The following is a 23,541-nucleotide window of genomic DNA, read 5'->3' as shown; positions in this document are numbered from 1 at the left end:
CTTCCCATAGACGGCGCCAATGTTAACGTTAGAGATTGAGCGGGATCTCTAGTTAGCATAAAGAATGAGAGAGAGAGAGTGACACAAGATGTATGGTGGTTCGTTTCCCACCTTAGCGGGAAACTACGTCCACTTGAATGTGTACTAGTGTGTCGAGCCTTGCGGCCTAACAAGATTACAAGAGATGTAATGGTCCCTTGAGTAAGTGGGAAGGAGTCTCCTTTTATAGGGGAAGGAGGCTCCCTCATTTACATTTTCTTAGATGTGGGACTCAAAGTTACTATTCTAGTCTAGAGAAGCATATTGTGGAGGCAACTTGGCAAGGCCGGGAAGGTGGCTTCCCGGCGACGGATTTGCGACTTCCGGATACCGTAGCGTAGCTTGAACATAGGGCTACAAGATGCAAGTGGCGGTTGGATCCCATGAGGGTGTTGTTTATGCTTGGTGAGGTAGCAAACTAGCCTTGCTAGTAGAGGTATCTACACATGACTAGAGATTACCGCCCCGGATTTCATCGCTCCAGAGTATGTATGTGATGTTAAATGGAGAGTATGCTACTGTAAAACAAGAAAAAGCAAAGCATTTCCTCTAGTAGTTGAAAACATATATTGTAGATATATTTTGAACCAATAATGGAAACAATGAGATTAAGATCCTTTCCTGAACCTTTTCAGCAATATCAACAAAATGAGTTTGACATGGTTATGTTTCTTTTCTTATGCATTCTAAGGTGTATAAGCTGACTAAGCAGGGTTAAAGTACAATCAGAATGAGGTGGAGGCAAGGTACTTCCAACATGAAAAACTGTTGCATGTCAACAATGGTAATAGAGACAGATTCTGCAACATCTATTGGAATCGATACACCCTAAAGAATTCTCAATCGAGGACAGAGAAAATACATGTAAAATTTGACTCATAGATGATCACCTAAAGCCTAGAACAAAACAGGATGCTACCGAGTCCATTAACAGGTACCTCTAACACAGTGCGTAAATCCAAAAGCTGGTGCAGCCTAACTCTGTCTGATAAACTCGCCGCATTCAGGAATGCACTCTTTTGATGGAGACCAAATTCCAACAAAAATGGATATTGACCCCTTTCACGCAGAATCTGGTATCTCTCAGCCTGCACAACATTAAAATGAAGTTAACAGTGATCAGGTTGGACTCTTGAAGAGCAAAAACAAAACAAAAAGGACAAATTGGTAAACCGTATGGGGTAGAACACTATTGCATGGTACTAAATAGACCTCACCCCTTCCTCCAGAATAACCACTTTATTGACTACATGGAACATAATTCTAGTTGCTGTCACATCGGCATGAACTGAAATGATGCACAGCAGACTAGCAAGCAGCATACACAACATGTTATGAAGCTACAGAAAAATTTAATGGGCATTAAACCAGTGGCTCCAAAGTAACCCACACAGTACGTGCTCCTCTAGAACCCAATATTGCTGGAAATTTCTCAACAAAAAGTAGGTGCAGCCACTAATCATGCATTAACCAAACCAACAAATGCAATTCGGAAGCGTGTGTGTGTGAACTGTGTAGCAAACAAGATATAAGGTCGAGAACTGACTCTTCAATTAGCAAATTAGATATACAGAAGCTTATAATATTGGGGTATTTAGTTTGTCTTGTGACAAAAAATTAATATACTTTTGCAAGGATATACAAAAATGCTGCATCAAGTAATTAATTAAATATACAAACACTGAAACTAATCTCACATCTAAATCTGCCACAATTTATCACAACTCACTTTCACTAAGTAATCAGTAATGTACAGAAAAATTGATAAGTTGCTTAAAAGTACCTTCAAACCCATAAAAGCTCAGAGAATTGGTAAGTTCCCTAAAAATCTGGGCCAGCATCTCAATGCTCACTATATAACTGTAATCAGACCAATCCAATCCCGCCAAAGAACCCCGATATGAGGAAATGAGCGCCATCTCATAGCTGTGCACGGCAACGGCATCCCCTGAAACAAACTGAAGCCAAATAAAAATCATTGAATAATTGAAAATTTGAAACCTCCCAAATTCTTGAAAGAAAATAATTACTTACTGTCCCTTAGAGAATAGAGCAAGGCGTTGTAGTTCGGCTTCGCTCCGGAGAAGCATACAGAAATGCCATCATTGTCTTCATAGTCGTCAATGGTGTTGCCAAAAACACCCCAAAATCCCACAATGAATCCCAGTGTGATGCTTTACATACAGCCTTTTATATCCGGAACCATCCTCATCATCATCATACTTTCGGTGAGTCTGTTGGCTCCGAGAATTAATACATACAGATTTTTTCCAATCCACTCTGGTATGCTTCCTGACAATTTGTTCCCTCCAAGATCAAGCGTAAACAGTCTTGTACAGTTTTGAAAGGACTGGTCAATCTCCCCTGAGAGATTGTTGTTGCTTAATCTCAGCGAGGACACTGAAGATAGTTGTGAGCACATGAAGCGTAGAATTTGACCAGATAGATTGTTGTTGGAAAAATCTATGGTGCTAGTCATTACTAACCTGGGGATGGTTCCAGACAGATGATTCCTTGAGAGTGTTGTGAATTTGGCTCGTGGATATGCCTGAGTTGATTAGGATTCAAGGCAAAACCAAATGGGTAAATGAAGATTAGTGCGCACAGGAATTCTTCTAGTATCCTAATGGGTTTTGGAATAGAAAAGTTTTATTCCTATTGATTTAGACCTGGAAAGTAAGTTCTATTCTAGTTAGGAATAGGAAAGCTAGCTCTCTTTCCTTGTTCTAATAGTTTTAGGAATCCTAATGTGACATGTTTGTAACCAGCACCTATAATCTATAAATAGGGCTGCAGGGAGGTCACATAATGTGTCCTCAGATCAGAGAAGAGATCAAAGAGAGATCTCAGTTAACATACAAACACAGGGGCAGGGAGAGCCAAGGGTGATAGAGAGATCTAGCAAAGGGGTTGGGGATTAGCATAGGGATTTCAATAAGAACTTGTAATCAAGTTGTTATTCTCCATAGTGCTAGTGATTCTCAAGAGAGATCACACAGAGGATGTAGGCAAAGTTTTTGTTGAACCTCTAAAAAATTCTGTGTTCGTGTGCTGTGGTTTTCTTGCTGTGATATTTTGCATCATCATCCTATTACTGTTTGCAATCATAAGTCTATAAAGAGAAACAAGGTTCTGGGTAAAAGGTGCATATTTACTACAAAGTGGTATCAGAGCTAGGTTCAAGGTGTTTCTAAAATGGCAGATGACAAGGCAAAAGCAGGCAGCAATGTGATGCCCATTATGTTGAATGGGAAGGATAACTTCACATTATGGCAGAGGAAGATGAAAAGTGTCCTGATTCTACACGGTCTGTACGAGGCTATTCTCGGGATAGAGAATAAGGCAACTGATATGGCAGACAAGGTTTGGCAAAAGATGGACAAGAAGGCAAAGAGCTTTATAGAGCTACATCTTGCTGATCATGTATTGGTTCATGTATTGGCTAGTGCCGGTGAGAATATGAACAGCAAGGAGACCTAGGATTATCTCGAGAAGGTTTACGCGGGCAAGGTTCATATTGGTGAGAATATGGACAGCAGTAAGACATTGGACAATGTCAAAGAGGTTGACGCGGATAAACTCTTCTTGAAAGACAAACTCTATAGTCTTCGGATGGAAGAAGGCAGGGATCTGCAGGACCATCTGAATAAATTTCAGATTTGTGTTGCCAATTTATCAAAGATGGATGTGAGGTATAAAGATAAGGAGAAAGCACTTATGCTGCTAAGATCTTTACCAGCTTCATTCGAGCACTTCATGACCAAACTCATTTCCGGTAAGGATTCTCTCAAGTACAATGAGATTACCGAAGCTATTCAATCTTATTTTAAGATGAGTAGGGAGACCGAAAGCTCTCAAGGAGGTCTTCATGTCAAGGGCAAGGAGACAGGTCAGTCAACGAGTAAGAAGGATAAATTTGGTAACAAGGGTACATCAAAATCCAAGGAAAAATACAAGAAAGGTTGCTTCAAATGTGGTGCTGCCGACCACTTGAAAAGAAACTGCAAAGAAGGGAAGATGAGAGCAGAGGCGATGGCAAGGAGTTCAAACACAGCCAATGTAGTCATCAAACAAGATAAAGATGACATCCAGCTCCAATGCTTTTAGAAATTGGATTTTGGATATCTGTTGTACATTCCACATGTGTGCAATCCGAGAATGGTTCGACACATATGAGGAGAGTAGCAGCGGAGAGGTTTTTAGGGGAGATGACTCATCGTGTAGGATCCTAGGTATTGGATCAGTGAAAATCAAAATGCATGACGGAGTTGTTAGAACGCTGGAGAATGTAAGATATTTTCCTAAGTTAAGGAAGAACTTGATATCTTTGGGTACTTTGGACAAGGCCGGATATAGGTATCGCTCTGAAGAGGGAAGACTCAAAGTTCTCAAGGGATCACTTGTTGTGATGAAGGGCGACATTCAACCTAACAACTTATACAAGCTTCAAGGGACTACAATAATAAGTGGAGTTGCAATTTCTGCTAAGGTAAAAGACAAGACTGAGCTATGGCATCATCGCCTTGGGCATATGAGTCAAAGAGGAATGCAGGAACTCCACAAGAAAGGTAAGCTAGAAGGTATCAGTGTTTGCAAACTGAACTTCTGTGAGGATTGTACTCTTGGGAAGCAGAAGGTGGCATTCAAGTTAGCAAATTATGAAAACAAAAGCAAACGATTGCTGGATTATATTCACTCAGATGTATGGGGCCCGGCACCAGTAAGGTCTATAGGAGGCTTCAAGTACTTTGTTAATTTTTTAGATGATTTTTCAAGGAAGATTTGGGTCTACTTTATGAGGGAGAAATCCGAGGTTTTCACCAAGTTTAAGGAGTGGAAAACATAAGTAGAAAATCTAACAGGCAGAAAAATTAAGTATTTGAGAAGTAACGGTGGCAGTGAATATAGAATGAAAAGGTTCTTACAATTTTGCAAGGATGAAGGAATCACGAGACACTTCATGGTGAAAGAGAATCTCCAACAAAACGGAGCTGCTAGAAGGATGAATAAAACTCTCTTGGAGAGAGAAAGAAGCATGCGGCTGCATGCAGGATTACCGGACACGTTTTGGGCAGATGCAGTTAACCATGCGTGTTACTTGGTTAATCAGTCACCATCAAAAGTCTTGGACTTCAAGTGTGCAGAGGAGGTATGGTCTGGAGAACCAGTTGACTACTCTAACTTAAGGGTGTTTGGTAGTAGTGCATATGCTCATATTTCCGACAATGAGCAAACCAAACTCAAGCCAAAGTCACGCGAGTGCATATTTCTCGGTGTTGAGAAAGGAGTAAAGGGCTACAAGTTATGGGATATTGTCAGCAAGAAAAGGGTTCTAAGTAGACATGTCTTTTTTGATGAGGAGACAATGCCGTTCAATGAAGTCAAGACAAGTGAGGTGAAGAAGAAGACTGATGTTGTAGAGAAAGCAACCGAAGTTCCTCTAACCAAAGGGATCATGGAAGAAACTCCAGCTCAGGTGGAGCAAATTGAGCAGGTGGAGCATGATAAAGGGGTTATCGAGGAAGAAGTCTTAGAGCAACAACAACAGTCATTAATACAAGCTCAGGTGGAGCAATTAGCACTGCGAACCTACAACTCGGTTCGTCAGTCACTTGGGCAGGAGTTCCAGAGAAGCATAGCATTGGACAAGTATGCTCTAAGTTTCAGTCTAGGAGATCCAACCACGTATCAGGAAGCTATAGCAAATGATGTACAAGAAAGTTGGATGGGAGCTATGTTAGAACAGATGAAGAAGTCCATACAGAAGGACTTGGTTCAGGAGTCGGTTCCTAAGCCCAAAGAAAGAAATCAGGTTGGTTGTAAGTGGGTTTATAGGAAAACGGAAGGAATGCATGATAAGGAAGCCATGAGATTCACAGCTCGAGTATTGACCAAGGAGTATTCGCAGAAAGTAAAGGTCGATTATGACCAAATCTCACCAGCGAATAACTGCCTTTATCATCATGTGTTCAAGGATAGTATGGTTTTACTATTGCTACTTTATTTAGGTGACGTGTTGACTACATGTCAGGATATGTCTACAATTTCGAAGTTAAAGACACAACTAGGGAAGGAATTCGACATAAAGGATCTAGAAACTGCACAATAGATCCTAGGAGTGAAGATAAGAAGGGACAGAGAAGCGGGAAAAATATGGTTGTTTTATGAACCTGTGTCTACTCCACCAGTAGCACACTTCCAGTTGAGTGTGCAGAGATCATCTACGAAGGAGTTAGATGAGATGATGAATGTGTCTTATGCAAGAGTAGTGGGATGTCTTATCTATGCTAGAATCTGCACAAGACCAGGTTTAGCTCAAGCATTGAGCGTTGTGTCAACGTATATGGTGAATCCGGGTAGACGACACTGGCAAGCAGTGAAGACCTACAACAAGGAGCATGGATTTGTGTCTGAAAGGCAAGGAGCATGGATTTGTGTCTGAAAGGCAACAAGTACAAGCATGCAATGCTGGTCATGAGCATTCAGATTTGGCAGGAGACTTAGACAAGAGAAGACCTACAACAAGTTATGTCTTTACTTATGGTGAAGGTTTAATAAGTTGTAGAGAAACTATGGAATTAGCTACGACGTTGTCTACCACTGAAGTAGATTACATGGCACTAACAGAAGCTTCCACAGAAGCATTATGGCTTAATGGGTTATTGAGTGAGTTTGGAATTCAACAAGTTGTTGTGGTGAAGAATGGGGTCATCAATTTGACAAGGAATCAAGTGTTTCAAGCAGAGACGAAACATATTGATGTTCATGGTCATCGAAGCGAAGGTTGGGTCAACTTAAGGAAGATAACAACTGAGAAAGTTCATTCAAGGGAGAATGTCTCAAATTGTTTGACCAGGACCATTGCCATGGAGGAGTTCAAGTGTTACTTGAACCTGCTCGATCTTACAGCATGTTGAGATTGAGGTGGAGCACCTCCTCACTTGAGGTGCATTGAGGCAAATAGACTTTTGCCAAGGTGAAGGTTCTTGAAGGTTTCAGGATTACTTCGAGAACTACAAGATATCCTGGCGGTTGCAGCAATCAGTTTGGTATCAACTCTCCAAGGTGGAGATTGTTGTGAATTTGGCTCGTTGATATGCCCAAGTTGATTAGGATTCAAGGCAAAACCAAATGGGTAAATGAAGATTAGTGCGCACAAGAATTCTTCTAGCATCCTAATGGGTTTTGGAATAGGAAGTGTTATTCCTATTGATTTAGACCTGGAAAGTAAGTTCTATTCTAGTTAGGAATAGGAAAGCTAGATCTCTTTCCTTGTTCTAATAGTTTTAGGAATCCTAATGTGACATGTTTGTAACCAGCACCTATAATCTATAAATAGGGCTGCAGGGAGGTCACATAATGTGTCCTCAGATCAGAGAAGAGATCTCAGAGAGTTCTCAGTTAACATACAAACACAGGGGCAGGGAGAGCCAAGGGTGATAGAGAGATCTAGCAAAGGGGTTGGGGATTAGCATAGGGATTTCAATAAGAACTTGTAATCAAGTTGTTATTCTCCATAGTGCTAGTGATTCTCAAGAGAGATCACACAGAGGATGTAGGCAAAGTTTTTGTTGAACCTCTAAAAAATTCTGTGTTCGTGTGCTGTGGTTTTCTTGCTGTGATATTTTGCATCATCATCCTATTACTGTTTGCAGTCATAAGTCTATAAAGAGAAACAAGGTTCTGGGTAAAAGGTGCATATTTACTACAGGGAGATCAAGCAAAACCAATTTCTTGAGTTTTGTTATGGAAGCGGGGATGCTACCGATCAGGTTATTCCTAGAAAGATCTAGGGTCACCATATTTGGCATCTCCTCGCCAATGCTCATGCTCAAGGGAATTGGTCCGGAAAATCTATTGTCTGACAAGCTGAGCTCCGTTACATTTTGCTCAAGTGGAAGAGAACCCTCCAAGAAGTTGTTATTCAAATTAACGTATGCTCCAACAGAAAAATTTACTGTGCCTGGAAGGTGCCCTCTCAATTGATTATCAGAGAGATCCACAGTAAACCGCCAATCATAATAAGATTGTGACATTTTCCAAAACCAATCAGGTATTGCATCTGAAATTCCAACATTTGAGAAATTTATTTCATCGAGGAAACTCTGATTTCTGAGCCACATTGGAAAAGCGGGATTCATCAGTTTGCAATCACTGATGGAGAGAAACAATAGATTGAAGGCAGGAGTCCAGTCAAGACTGACATGGAAAACCAGAGAGTTTGTGGAAGAGAGAGAAGAACTTATCAAACTAGAGAGATTGGGAAGATGAATTTCATATATAACACCTTCCCAACCACCCCCAGACTCCCCAGAATAATGATGCTCTCAACTCTGAAAGTTGTCCGATACTTACTGGGATGGTGTCATTCATCATGTTGTTGAAGGCCAGGTCCAGGACCTGCAAATGTGACAGATTTCCTATTGTGGCTGGGAGAGGACCCGAGAATGAGTTCTTTCTGAACCCAAGACTTACCAAATATTTAAGGGATCCCAAAGATTCAGGATTATATGATAGGTCTACTATTACTTGACATGAAATCTAGCACTTCTAAGCTACTATTACTACATGTAGACAAAGCCTCAACAAATTGTTGTACATCCATACTTACAGAATTATATGATAGGTCTAGAGTCTGCAAACTACAATGTTTATTTTTCCATGCACTTTCAGGAAGTCTAGAACTGGAGACATACTGTGACAAGTAGTTATCTGAGAGTTTAAAGCCCAAGAGTGATGTGAAATTTAGATATGGAAGTCTGTGGGAGGTGATGAAGATGAGAAAAAGTCAAGTCCAACTCTAGCAGTGAAGGAAGCTTACTGATAGCCGGAAGCCAATCAGCTAATGCCATGCTATATCTGGAGGCCTCCAATTGATATCATTTGCAATCCAAGGTTTTAGTATATGGAACAAACCTATTAGCTGAGGACTTCTTCAAAGCTGTACTCTCCGAGGCTCTGGCCATTACATGATTCATGCCTGTAATATAAACATGATGTTGAAAGTTAAACTACCTATATGATTTGTATGTAATAGGACTTCTACATTTTATGAGTTCGTGACGTGACGTGGGCAGCTACTCACACTAATAAGAATTTAGCAAAACATAGTAAATGATCAGGTGTATAACTTTTCTGCATTAATCGAATACATTTCACACAAGTAAAGATTCATCTACAAAGAATACAGTCTCCCAATAAGGGGTATGCTATAAAAATCCCTATTCTCAAATCCCGGTTTACAACACATACTGTGAGGTTGTGTTTTCTAAGACAAATTGACATGACAATTTTATCTGAACAAAGCAAGGGAAACCTCAGTGCCTGTTGTTGAGAGCCTGATGCTCGATGACTACAGACGTTGACACTTCAATACGAATGTGGAATGAAATGCATGTTGCACAGGATGTTTCTTAAAGAATCCCCGAGGAAATACTGGATGTGGCATTAATCTTCAGCGAGTGCTCAGGTATGTAAGTACAACCTGTTATGCCAGAAAATATTACCCTCCGTCAGAAGAAGAAATCTATAGTTGCGTTTTGGCAAGTAATTAAGGGCAGAAGTTTTCACAGATATATAATGTTACGCAGTGAAATGGATGACCTATAATCTGCAGTAGAAACAGGGGGATAACTACCTTTTTCCTTGACATCAATCTGAAGAGTGTCCAGCGTAATTATGCCATCAGTCAATGGAAGTAGCTCCAGCTTGATGGTGGCCGTAGATTGGGAGGGAACACATCTAACATGTCCATAGAATATTATAATAATTGGAATAACCATGAACATAAAACAAACAAAATGAGACAGGGGGGTTGAAGTATTACCCTAGTGGAACTCTACTCTGAAGCCACAAATGTGTACAACCTAAACCAGCAGTAGGAACAATATCAGATACTGGAGAAGCTTGTTCTTTAGAAGAAGCTTGTTTCTGATTTGTCAATATAGAGGGTGCTGAGTTCAGCCTCTGCATTGTAGAGTTATGTCTCTCGGCAGTTGTTCTTCCTGTAAACCCAGGAAAACCAACAAATGGACTCATTGGAGAAGAAGGTGAAGAATTCAAGGATACGACTGAAGGTGGCAAAGTAAATGAAGCCGGGGCAAGAACCGTCAGAGATAGATCTTCAGTTGTTAAGTTTGAAGCCTGAAGAGTTAAGACCTGACCAATTGAAAAGTTTAGATGAAACCTACTTCACAAACATAAAAAAAAGGACAGCTCCCACATACACATATGATACAAGCTATCAGTATATGAAACCTGAACAGGAAGTTGGGAGACTCCAGCATTTGGTGCACTAGATTGTCCAGACATTTCAGACGCAACAGATATCATAAGATCCCTTGACATACGCGGTCGCCAACTTGTTGGCTGTTTAAAAAACAATCTTGACTCTGCAGACATACATAAAAGTATCACAATTAAAAACGACATACTCAAATTCCCTATATATGGTAAACTAAAAGGAATATAATTACCCGTGTAGTTGCACCGACAGGATACCATAATTGCATACTGGTCAGCGGTTGAAGCAGCCCTTTTTCCTTCAGCAGTCTTCAATGCTAGATGTGAACTTGATGCTGCATTTCCAGCCTGTGCTAGTGATTGTTGAGTGCTTCTATCACCACCAGTCTTGAAATTCTTCCACAGGGTTGTTGCTGGTTTAAGAATAAAAGAATGCTCTTCACCTCTCCTGTCACAAGAAATTCTAGTGAGATCAAGAGAAAGAATTAAGCTTAAGATTCCAAAACTAAACAAACAAACAAAAAATGTCTAAATTAAAGATTCCCATGATAGTAGTGAACATCAATTTTACAATGTTTACAATAGCAACCTTAATAGCTACTGGTTAGCTACCGCTCTCTAGGTCTTAATCCTGATATCTACTCTGACAGGTTTCAGTGACTATGTTACGTATTTTCCCAACTATTCTTTATTCATGCAAGTCAAATTCAAGACCCAAAGACATGAACCTCCAGCCTCAAGCTTCTGTCTCCCCTTATGACTCGACTCATTCTTGCTGGATCCGCCTCCCAAGGCAATATCTATTATCACAGAATGAAGGTGAACATTTTCTGTGCGCAAGGTGCGCATTTTGCTGTGTGAAAACCTGCCAACGAGTTAGACTGAGGTTGTTTCCCTATGCCAATTTGGTGTCAAAGCAGATGTAAGCTGTTATTCTTTTTTTTCTGCTGGTCTCTAAACTTTTTCAACTGTCCTAAGATTGTGCTTACATTTGTGCATATAAAGGCACAACTCCTACGTGAACACAGAGCAGCAAGCAATCAGTCTTCAGACAACTTGACCTCAACTTCTTGGCATTTGCAACTCATATAACGTCCTAAGTCCTAACCCTCGCTATATATTTCAATTAAGATTTAGAAAACACAAAAAATAGAACTTTTAGGAGTAACAAAAAAGATTGCAGTGCTACTATGTGATAAAGATGAATTCTTAAATGATACCAAGACCTAACAATAACCTGAGTGCCAAATTTGGTATGCTATGGTCACTGCCTGCTTCCACACATACAATTGGTAACGATACAGACTGTCCACCTTTTGAAGCCTCCTCAAAGACAATCGTTATAGCATCTACATACACCACAATATTGGGTGCATGTGCTGGAGAAACATTCTGCAAAACATATTGACTAGTTCAGTAGGATCTTGAGATTAAAGATTAAAAAACATGCCATTCTAATGAATGATTGGATGCTATGAAACTATCATAAAAAGAAGGCATATTCAACAAAATAAAACTAGATCTGGTAATATCATTGTTTACACCTTTATCTGGACACAGAGAAGGTCATCTGTATTGCAGTCCGCAGCAAAAGAATGAATTTCTACAGGTTGTATGATTTCAAGTTTTCTCCTCCATCTTCTTCCTGGTGTATAGATGCCTTCCAATCCACAACGAACAGAAAACCTTTCGCGCTCCAATGACACACCTCGAAAAGATAAAAGCCCGTCGTAACCATCTTTTTGACTCTTCAAGAGCTTCAGAGATGAAAACTGATCCCAGTCTTCACGATCAAAGCTTGGCTTAGAACTGGCGACTGTAATAGGTGCAGGTGGTTGTGTAGTATTTTGTGGTAGTGATGACATGGAGTAACTTCTAAAATGGGAGAAAATCTGAGAACCGGATGTGGGCTTTTGATGTGTGGCACCAATTCCTGAATTAGAAGTTAAAGGAGGAGATAAAGGACGAGCTGGAGGAGGAAGTACGTTATCCAAAGGAAGCAGCCATTTTAACAACTCTCCACATGGGTCCGGATTTGCATAAACCAAGTTCTCCTGAGCCTCTGTAGACAGACTTCTCTCACGGTACTTCTCAAACTGAAGAATCTCAATAACAGGGTCATTCAAAAAATCTACACCAACATTCACCTGTAAAAGAACCTGCACCCTTCCAAACAAGAAAATGAAATGAGAATAAGTGATTGTAAAGACAATTTAGCAAGTAAGAGGAAAAAAAGAATTCAAAAATCTGGAAGGCATCGAAAAGCAAAGCAGTAGTATTCTCCATATTTTAGGCAAATGGAAAGCCCCCCCCCCCCTCTCTTCCAGCCAGGTCCCCTTTTAATATAAATGTGAGTGTGTGTGCGTACATATAGAAAAATAAAACAAATAACCTATAAGTTTCACTACACGTACCACTATGTCTCCATTAGAAAGAGAGCAACACTTGACATTATTTCTTGCTACACCACCAGAGACTTTGGGATCAAAATTTCCTTTATCAACAATGGCATTGAGTTGAGGCAATGCACTTTTCTGGGTTCCATTTAACGTGTCCTCTAGACCATCCATCTCAGAAGATTCTGAAGACTTCTCAGAAGAACCCTTTTTTGACCAAAGGGACTCACCCGACTCCGCAATCCTAACAAAAAAATGAGACCTCTCAAATCTTTGCAATAATATTTCAGTTTGTCTTTTGTGATCCTCCATTCGAAGAAGGGATTCACTAGCAGAAACATCCTTTTGTGGATCAGCCTTCTCTTTTGACAGGGTTTCACCAATTTGATCTGTACCTTGACTATCAAGACTACTTTCTCCTTTTCTTGACAATGTATCATTTTCATCTTCCACATTCCCATTTTGCTTCGTTGGGCTTTGCTTTAAACCATTTTTATTCATAGCTGCAGCTAATTTAAAAGGAGTAATAATTTCTGTATCCTGCTTACATGCTGACAGCAAGGCAAGGATATGAACATGTTCACCTGAAAAAATAAAATAATAACAATAATAATAGATTTCAGGTCATATTAGCTACTGGTATATTGTTCCATGTTTGGGAAAATACATGTCAGGAATGAAAGAGAGAGGAGATTCAGGAAACAGCTACCAGGAAAAACAAAGGAGCGGTCCATAGAGCGTAATGATTGTATCTCTTGTGCATCATTCCAATTATCGGGGAGTTCTTCTACAAGAACAAAACGAGCCTTAGAAATACGACTATATCACAACAATGCTACAGTGTACGTAAGGAATATAAGTACCCATTGGACTGCGTTATTTGCATATTAGAACTCACTTTATGTGCATCCATAAGTGTCCACGCCACAGTAAATATCAATGTATAGAAAGTCAGTGTAATGGAATCACTTACTGTATGGAATCGCAATCCATCCTTCCTCATCCGAAACGTCATGATGCTTTGCTATAACAGATGAGTCGTTCTTTGCACCAGTGCCATGTTCAACTCCGGATTCATTTTCTCCAACGTGATCAGCAATTGCAGCATACTGTGGATATGAATCTTCAGCAATTAAACCCTCCAAAGTTGGTCCTGCTGGTTTCAGGGGAAGCTGCGCCTCCGGAGGTGGTTCATAAACAACAGCAGCAGCCGGTACATGTTGTACATGTTGACTAGATATTCTAAATAAATTCATCGTCCCGCCAAAACAAAAAGCGCCTGAAAGTCACTGCCAATGTCATTCCATTTCTAAAAAAGATTACTCTTAACTCTAATACAAGTAAATGTGTGTTTCTAGCTACAAGTAAATGTGTATCTAAGAATCTAAACATTTGAAAACTACAGCTTGAGCCTCAACTGGAGAAAAATAGATAAAATTTTTACCGGCAATGAGGTTTTGTGACAATCTGAAGGACTAAAGTGAATATAAAAGAAATGATATGCCAACACTGTAAGGAATTGAGATTGGTACAATCTTTTCTTTTCTTGTAAACTTCGGTGACCAAGATGAGCAGACAAACTAAAGGAATGAAAGGAAAGGAAGCATAGACAAAATCAAAGAAGATAATTGCAGCAGTGCTGCAGCTCAAAAGACTTTTGGAAAAACAAAATTGACAATCAAATTGATTCATTTAACAATGGGATGGTGATTTTTGATAAACTTATATAATTATGATGAACTTATGTGAAAAATATGTCATTTAAATGTTGATGGTAATTAGACTGCATGGCTTAATTAAACTATCAGAACACTCATTTTTCTGTCTTTTTTTTTTTTTTTATCCTTTTGTGCTTTTGGAATTCCATTGTTGACATTTCATATTTGTTCACCTTTACCACCACCCTGCTGCATTTGAAATTGATGTCTGCTGCTGCAAATAAGGCTAGCAATAAGTGTGTTGCACTTATTTCTACATATCAAAGAATTGACCAATCATACATTGGCCGATCATGTATGCCAGTCAGTGAAAATAAGGCCAGGCAAAGAGGTTACTGGAAGTCCTACGTAGACCTCATTAACATGCAAAAAGCTATGTAGTTTGATTGCTAGCTAGCTACCAGATCCAAGCACTTCTATTTTCCTTCATCACCATCTATGTAAGACAAAAGATTAAATAATTTATATTCTACATAGTCTATAGCTACATAAACTTGATTTGATTGTGGACTATCTACCTTTTCTGCAATCTAAACAAACTCACCTGTGAGTCCCTGTATATTTGGCCAGGTTTCATCAACTTCCTGGCTTGGCCGTTTGCTTACACAAACACACCTTTACAAAGCCTGGAACCTTCCCTTTTATAGGTACTCTTCCCTCTACCTGCCCAATAAACAAAGGTTCTCTTCTCCACTCTGATCTCCCAAGTCCTATATCCCTCCCAGAAATTTAAAAATACTGAAACAATATGAGGTTTGAATTTTAGTGAACTGCAGGTTACCAAACTGCAGTTTTTACTAAAATGATTTTGTTACCTCCTTTCTACCAGACAATAACAGCAAAAATTGGCTCAAACCTAGCTTCAAACCTTTGAACTTGCAAACCAGCAAAGAAATAACTACTTACTATTCTTACCAACGAAACCTCTAAACAAAATCCCTGACAACCCAATATCCAAGTATTCAATTTTGAAACATCCAATCATTGACCATTCAAATATACAACCCACAAAAATTTCAAATCAAATTCTGACAAAACCACAAATACCTTCCACTTGTGTTGTCAATAGCTTTCGGTCTGTCTCTTCTCCTTCTCTTCTTTCTTCCCCGTTCTCTCCTCCCTTTCTTTCGTCTCGCCTCTTTCTACGATATGGATTCCCTGATAGATTCCTACGATATGGATTCCCTGTTTCCTACGATAGATTCCCTCAGAATTAGCACTCGTTACTGACCATCTAAATAATCACATCATCTCAGATAATTAAAAATTAAAAATATAAGAATAATTAAAAAATAAAAATATAAGAACTTTCCCAATTTCAACCCAACTTGAAAAAGGAAGAAGCAAAATTCAATCATACCCAGTATCCCGAATCAGTTCTCCCTCCCTCTCCTTCTGGCCAAGTCTCACAAAGATGAACAATCGCTTTCGTCTCTAATAATAAGTACACTAATTAGATGAACAATCCTCTATGCCTCTCTCTTTCTGCCTGCAACGATGACGGATCAGATCGCACTCTCAATCTAAACCTCTATCTCTCTCTCTATTTCTGGATCGTTCTGGGACTCTGTCTGAAGCTCTCTCTCTCCCTCTGGATGATTCTGAAATGGCAGGATCAATTATTTGGCTGCGATAACAGCCGTCCTTGGTCATAACATGAATCCTCAAAAAAAAAAAAAAAAAAAAAAAAAAAAATCACGAAACTATTGTATGTACAGTGCATATGAACAATTGAATGAACAGTGCCTAGAAACAGTAACCGGCTTTAGATGTATGTATAATAACTAGGAAAGGTTGTCCGCGCGTTGCTGCGGGAGTTATGATTGTTTGTGAATTGTTTTAAAAAGTAAGTGATTGTATGCATAAGGACATGATTGATTTTTTGATTGGAATGAATGTATGATAAAGAGGATTGGCTAGGTATCAAAGGAGTGTCCTGTTATTGCTAAGAATTTAAGAGACAAAGTTTTACTGCTGTTTCTGAATACACCAGAGCTGCTAAAGTGCCATCTATATTTGGCTGCGTGACTAAACAATTGAGGCCCTAAACCATAAGCATCTCTCCATACAAATGAAATGTAACCCAAAAAGAGTAAACAATTATTGAAGCCAAGCTTAAATAGAGAAATGAAGAACTGCATAGTCTATTGTAGTTTCTGTAGAGCTAACCCAAATGATTACTATATGAACGAAGCTTTCAATATTTGATCGCTTTTCTGCAGCGTCATTTGTTTTCTTTAATTTGTAGGATGAGGAATTTGGTGTATTTGCTGTTAAGATCAATGATATATTGGTTGTTGAAGATAATGATATCTCAGATGATAAAGATAATGACCAGGATGATGTGCGGTAACTGAATCTTTTACTTATATTATGTAGTACAGCAGTTAGTGTGTGCCATGCTTTAACACAGTAACTGAACCATGAAAATATGGTTTGACATGAACAATGTAATATAAAAAGTGTCAATTATCATTGGCAACTCATAAGCAAAGTGATAAAAGAAAGGAGCAAACTTGAAGCAAAAACAGTAAAACCAAAATAAGCAATGATAATGCAATTACTAAAGCATTCACACCGAATAAATTCTAAGAGATCGCTAAAAGCTTGAAACAGAAGGAAGCAACAGACTTGCCGGTTAGAATACCTTGTGAAGCTGAAGGAGAGCTCATTTTCCCATTTATCTTCTTCAATCAGCAAAGCTAAGCACACTGCAAAAATATAAATACACATCGTTTAGGAAAATTTAGAGAAAGAAAAAGCTGAAGAACCAAATATTTATTCAGCAAATACCTGAAATCTATAGCAAAAGATTTTGCGTTTGTTAGATAGAAATACGATATGAACCAAGTTTGAAAAACATGTGAAAAGAATGACTCCTTAGTGATAAGAAATATTAGAGGGTTCAATTATATAGAAAAGAGTAAGAAGGGGAGGTGTTCTATACGTTAAATCAATGTATGTATTTGAGTTTCGAGGAGGTAAGAAAGGTGGCAGTGTAAACAAGCACACCTGTCAGTACACAAACATAATGCAGTGACGTTCTTCAATCATTTGTCTTATTAATCATTTTGAAGCTTATGATATGAAATTCCAAATGGAAAGAGAAAGCCTTACCAACAATGTTTGAAGACATCAATCATAGTATAACGCTATATCTGCTTGAAGTTTGTGGAGCACTATCAAAATTGAGAATGCTGATTTTCTGTAGAATGAGTGAAACAAAAGTGTTAGCTCATGTTTGTTTGTAGTATGGGTAGTAGGAAAAGATATGTAGTGTATACTATACTTACATAGATAGATTTCAGTGCTTCTATTGTCTACATAAATGAACACCAACCAACAAAACCAGGGACAGCGGCAAAACAACAATCCAAGTACTGCGTTGCATAGAACCTACACAACCAAAACAAAAGGATTATTAAAAAAAAAAAAACATTCTATAAATTCAAAACAACAGATATATACATTGAAAGAGCACTCAGTTTTTTCAATGTAAAACAACAAAAGATAGTCTTACAACTATAATAGCATTCTTTTCCCCTTCTCATATTCATAGCCACACTAAATTCAAAACAGAACAATCCAGTAATGAACAATGATGTCAACAGTGAAACCAGTAGTAAATCATATGGAAATAAATACACTAATAATTAATCAAAAAACAATCCAGCTAACTTTTCTAACTGTAACATCATCTTCTTTTCACAGCTCTACTGACCTTCTATTAGATTTTTACATGATTATACGTCTTTGGCCTATCATGAAAAGAGGATATTTTACATATATTATGATGCTGAAGCACAACCATCAAAACAAATTATCAGATGAAATCTGATTCGATTATTATCACTGAAACACACATGTGTAACCCCAGCAGAAAGAAAAACTAAGAAAAAAAGAACATAACAGCAACAACACACATTTCAAAACCTCCAATCCTTACTCCCCCAACGAAACCCAGATCTATAACAATCATTTGTTATCTGAATTACTTGCACATTTGGTCTCTATCTTTTCTATACACTTAAACCTCCATACTTACGCAATACCCACCTATGCACTAATCACCTAAATGCCTAAATCTATGATAGCAAAACTTCTACTCTTACTTTGACAACTATCCCTAACCTCCTCTTATTTTCATCGAATGTGAATTCGACTCAACTATACTCTGCTAAGAAAAAAAGAACATAACAGCAACAGCACGCATTTCGAAACCTCCAATCCTTACTCCCCCAACGAAACCCATATCTATAACAATCATTCGTTCTCTGGCAGCTACCTAACCTCCTCCTCTTTTCATTTATTTACTTCAGTATTTATTGAAAATAGAAGAAGTAGACAGACAATACTGAATTTAGAATAAAAACTCTTCACAATTTACCCAAAAAAAAAAAGGCCTCACCTTGAACCTCCTCCAATCAATCACTGAAATAAAATGAAGCACATACAATACCCCTACAAAATCGAAACTGAAGTCAATTGAAAACCAATCACAGCAAAAAACCCAATCAAAACGAGAAACCAATGTAACAAATCAAAAACCCAACCCAAAAGGTACCCGACAGAGTTATCCAAAATGCAGATCCTCTTCCTTCTCACAGCAAAACTGAACAATACCCCTACAAAATCGAAACCCAATTCAATTAAAAACCAACCACGGGAAAAAACAAACCAATCAAAACTATAAACCAAAGACAGCAACCAAGAACCAACCCAAAAGGTAAACGGCAGACCTATCCAAGACGCAGATCTTCTTCCTCCTCACAGCAAAACGGAATCACCACTCTCTCTCTCTGTTTCAACTGTGCTTTCTCTAGAAACCACGAACGAAATCTACACATTGGACTTACTAAAGACGGATGGCACCCCATAAATGAGAGAAAACGAACCTGTCCTTAGATGTATGTACTAGAAAACCCAGCCGCGCGATGCTGCGGCACAAAAAAGTTGCAATGTTCTCTTGTCCAAACTGTAGGATAGAATTCAGAATAAAAAAATCCTCACAATTTACCCAAAAAAAAAAACTACTTGTAGGATAGAATTATCTTATGGTACATAAACAGCTACATAGTTAATTTTTGGAGTTAATACACACTATCAAAGCCGAAGGCCCTAAAAGGAAATTTGCAGCTTAGCTTCATACTGCATTATTTGATTCCCAGAAAGAGAAAGGAAAATGAAAATGAAACCCAAATGGGACCCCAAATGGAATAAAGATAGGACTCGATTTAAATACTTGTGTAACGGCAATCAAATGATTTCTTTATTTGGTAGGTGATGAGGATCATTGTCTGATACACTTTTAGACGGTTTAAATTTCCTCTAAGATTCTTAATCACAGTATTGTTCATTGCTGTGATTAAGACAGAAAAGCGAGATTGCAGGAGACGAATGTTCAGACTCTTGCTATCTATACTGTCAAACTGAATTGCAGGCGACTTCGTTAATGCCTAATTCTCCACTCCTTAACAAAATGGTAACAAAGACCACAAACACCCTCTTTCAAAAGAAAAATATCTAGGTTTTATTTCGTGCTTGCAAATACACTAATTTTAATTGGTTCTGTAAAAACTCATGTGCAGACAATTGCAGGGGCAGTTAGAGACTGGTTCTATGACCGAACTCCATTCCAAAAGATAAACTGTCCTTACTCTTGCAATCCTACTTGCCATGCTCCGAACACCGAAAGCGTACAAACATGTAACCCCTATATTAACAATTTGAAACCTCAGAAAATCATTTACAGTTACCACCTAAATCCGTCCCTTTTTTTTCTCAAGAAAAAAACAGTGATTAAACGGCAATAATATAGAATATAATGGTGAAGAAACTAAGCAGTTTTGTCTGCTATTAGTCTAATTAGCCTAATTTAAATACTATGAAACTCATTCATAGAATTAATTCTGATACATTTTTGCTTCCAGCTATGCATTCTAATAGCTTAATTCAGATTGCATAGTGATCAAAAAGCTTACATAGCAGACAATATGATAATCAGAATAGCTTTTATTTTGTTTAATGATTGAAAACCCTCAAACTTTGAACTGTTTACAACTTCCGATCCAAGATTTTTGTGGTTTAAAAAATATTAAAAAAAAAAAAAAAGCAAAATAACACTGAAATTGTTTGGAACAAACTAATCTAATTGTCCAAAAATTTGATGCCAATCAAGAACATTAGATAACAGACACCAGAATGACTTTCATTTGATTTAATAATTAAAAAGGTTCCAACTTTCAATTGTTACCACAGTATAAAACTATTAATAGGTAGATGCTAGGCTACCAACTAAAAACACGAACAACACTAAAAGAAACTAAGAACAAATTTCACATAATCACATGCAATAAGACAAAACCCAAAAAAAAAAAAAAAAAAAAGAACCACCCACTGAAATTCACCAAATCCCACAGATTAGACCAATTCTGATAAGAAGCATGACCTACATTTACATCGAAAACAGAAATTAAGCGAATACAAAAGCATTTTTGTGCTGGGATTGATCCAAAAAATAAAAGATTGATCCAAAAAATAAAAGATTGATCCAAATAGTATGTACATGGCAAAAAGGTATCAGCAAATAGTAATATCATTAAGTCTGTAAGCACTGTTTTATACATTCCTACTGGTTTAGCTACTGTTACCTTTTCTGCTATCAACTGATGTGCTCTTTTCTAAGTTCTAAGATTCTTCTCGAACTGTATTAGCTGCCTCTTGATATGCTTATGGAAATCCCTGCAGTATATCATTCTAGAGGTTAAATCCATGTCAAATCTAACTTGAACACAAATTTGCTGCAAACAGAAGTGAAAGCAAAAAAAAAAAAAAACGAATAAACAAACAGACAAAGGTTTGAAAGTCAAATTGAGCAAACACTGATTAGTTAATTATATTTCTAATAGTAGCTGCACATATTTTCAGCTACCAAGCTCTATTACATATATAGCCAAATAGCCAAGATCCAAAACCCAGCAGAAAGAAAGAAAGGAACCCAGAAAATCATAACTCCAGTTTTCAGAAGATCATAAATAGCTGAAACCCAGAAAATCATTCTTACCTACCACCCAAATTCACCCCCTTCCTCCCCATATCAAAACCCAATAATTCCAATAGCTGATAAGAAAATCTGTGCTTTTATCTTACATCTCTAATAAACTGAATCACATCAAACTCCAAATTCAGCAACCCAATAAACATGAGTAATCAGATATGGTAAATAGTATTTCAAATAAGCAAAAGCTGGCAACTTGTTTTAACTGACATATACTGGGCAACAATTAACAGAAAAAGTACCTGGGATGATCAATTTACTCGATTTCCCTCTTCTTCTTCCTTTTCTTCTTCCTCTTCTTGTTCTTCTTCTTTTCTTTTCTTCTGTTTCAACAAAATCCCAAACGAAAAAAGGTTTTATGAGCTCTCATCAAACATAAAGCCAACCTCTATCAAGCCGGGCTAAAATTCATCTCTAACAGCTAATAATTAGCAGCCATGAATCTGAACAAAAAAAAACAGAGCATTCGCAATCCAAATTTCAAATACCCACCAATTGAATTTTTGATTGGGTTTTTCAATTTCGAATCAAACAATTCGAATCGTACTTCAAAACCCACAAAGCGTGTTCACCATGCATGGCAAACCAACCTTCCAAAATTCAATAAAGAACTGAAATTTCAGGCCAAGTCATTACCTCTTCCCGTCTCCTGCTCTTCCTCTCTCTCGGATCGGCCTCACTCTTTCTCTTCTGCTTTCGATTCCAACAACCCAATCTCCTCTTCTTCCTCTCTCTCGGATTAGCTTTCCTCTCTCGCGCCAGTCTCAGAATGAAAACACCATCGAATAAGAACACTTCCGATACATGGCTGATAGAGGCTTCCCGAAGATAGTAGATTGGGTGTTTCGTAATTGGTACACGGCAGAGCTATCCAAGACGTAGATATCCTTCCTCTCTCACTCTCCTTCGCTCTCTCTCTGTTTCGACTGTGCTTCCTCAAAAACGAGAGAAATATACCCAACATCTATTCTCCAAAAAAAAAAATATATATATATATATATATCTATACTATTATTAAGAGAAGAAGGTTTGTTAGCCAAAACCAACAAAATGTACCAAAATACCCTTGAAATATTAAAAAACAAAGCATAATTTTTATTCTCCAGGATATAATCGTCAAACCACTAAAACAATAAACAATTAGATAAAACTGAAAAAATAGAAAAAGATTTGGGTTCGTGTTCTTCCACGTTCATGAAAACAGAGAACTGCTCTCTCCACGTTCAGTTCAACCTCGACTACTCTCTTGGCACTTCTAATTATGAATTCTGTCTTCACTCTTACAAAAGCTTCTCAACTCCCAACTGCCAACCTATTGCGTTCACCTTTTCACAGAAAACCTCCGAAGTTATGTCCGTCTCTTCTACAGACGGTGAGTTTCATTCAACTTCAGTGACCACAGCTTCATTTTCATAATCTCTGAGTTTCAATAGCTTTAGCATATCTGCAGTTAACTTTAGCATAGATACGTAATAAGTGGTAATCAATGAGTTTGACTAACTTCTGTCTTCTATGTCTATGATTTATATAATCGTATTCTTTTGATTTATATAATCGTACTCTTTTCCTGCAATACCCAGGTCTCAGTCCAGTTTAAGTTGTTGATGCATATTGAATTCGTGCAATGACACCCGAACGTTGTCGACGGCGTCTCTCACGCTGCGAAAGACAACGTATAAATTATCTAGCAAGAATGTTATCTATGAGTTCAGAACGAAGGCAAGAATGTCTTCAAAGAAGACGTACATATTATCATGCTCGCAGTTCTACAAGTGGAGTAACATCTGCCTCAGCAGCTCATGAAGGGGAAATTCCACTGCCTACGATTGACCCTAATATTGCCCACAATCAAAGTCAACAAAATTTTCACCAACCAAATCGACATATGGTTGCACGCCGCCTAACCCACATTAGGCGTATGGCACGTTCATGCATAATTCCAAGCACAGCAAATCAAGGTATGAACATTCGCGCATCAAAATTTATTAAAAGGAAACTAAATTCTATGAAGAGGTTAGTTTGTTTATCAACATATAGATGATGCACTTTACCTATACATAGGAGGATCAAGCACAACAGAGGATTTGGG

General features: G+C 38.1%; 1 protein-coding gene across 13 annotated transcripts; it reads right to left on the bottom strand.

The window, feature by feature from the left end:
• Positions 1 to 647: 647 nt before the first annotated feature.
• On the bottom strand, positions 648 to 22,409 carry LOC112194316. Of its 13 annotated transcripts, none has more exons than XM_040508866.1 (22): positions 22,089 to 22,409; positions 21,695 to 21,775; positions 21,046 to 21,136; positions 19,135 to 19,370; positions 18,960 to 19,020; positions 18,804 to 18,856; positions 17,689 to 17,791; positions 17,513 to 17,600; positions 17,043 to 17,106; positions 15,756 to 16,022; positions 15,443 to 15,587; positions 14,940 to 15,133; positions 13,651 to 13,966; positions 13,387 to 13,464; positions 12,696 to 13,261; positions 11,826 to 12,440; positions 11,519 to 11,673; positions 10,515 to 10,729; positions 10,297 to 10,430; positions 9,866 to 10,197; positions 9,677 to 9,780; positions 9,148 to 9,523 (listed from the first exon to the last, which is right to left on the bottom strand). In XM_040508866.1, exons 13-22 carry the CDS (start codon positions 13,931 to 13,933, stop codon positions 9,453 to 9,455), a joined length of 2,553 nt encoding a protein of 850 aa, XP_040364800.1. In that variant the 5' UTR covers positions 13,934 to 13,966; positions 14,940 to 15,133; positions 15,443 to 15,587; positions 15,756 to 16,022; positions 17,043 to 17,106; positions 17,513 to 17,600; positions 17,689 to 17,791; positions 18,804 to 18,856; positions 18,960 to 19,020; positions 19,135 to 19,370; positions 21,046 to 21,136; positions 21,695 to 21,775; positions 22,089 to 22,409; the 3' UTR covers positions 9,148 to 9,452. The 13 variants fall into 13 exon arrangements, 5 of the variants coding, with proteins under 5 accessions (XP_040364800.1, XP_040364795.1, XP_040364790.1 ...); XM_040508861.1 differs by having other exon boundaries at positions 13,651 to 13,956; positions 22,089 to 22,408; XM_040508856.1 differs by lacking the exon at positions 14,940 to 15,133 and having other exon boundaries at positions 13,651 to 13,956; positions 22,089 to 22,408.
• Between the last annotated feature and the right edge of the window lie 1,132 nt (positions 22,410 to 23,541).

This window comes from Rosa chinensis, chromosome 1 (assembly GCF_002994745.2).
Source record: "Rosa chinensis cultivar Old Blush chromosome 1, RchiOBHm-V2, whole genome shotgun sequence".
Classification (NCBI taxonomy): Eukaryota; Viridiplantae; Streptophyta; class Magnoliopsida; order Rosales; family Rosaceae; genus Rosa; species Rosa chinensis.
The sequence above is the reverse complement of the archived record's forward strand: the minus strand, read 5'-3'. Positions and strand labels throughout refer to the sequence as shown.

Excerpts from the sequence above, each read along its gene's own strand:
- LOC112194316 (XM_024334616.2), bottom strand. The coding sequence starts at position 14,590 with ATGCAGCAGGGTGGTGGTAAAG. Across the intron at positions 10,431-10,514 it reads CTGTCGGTGCAACTACACGG|AGTCAAGATTGTTTTTTAAA; the intron begins GTAATTATATTC and ends GTATGTCTGCAG. Across the intron at positions 10,198-10,296 it reads TCTCCCAACTTCCTGTTCAG|GTCTTAACTCTTCAGGCTTC; the intron begins GTTTCATATACT and ends TCAATTGGTCAG.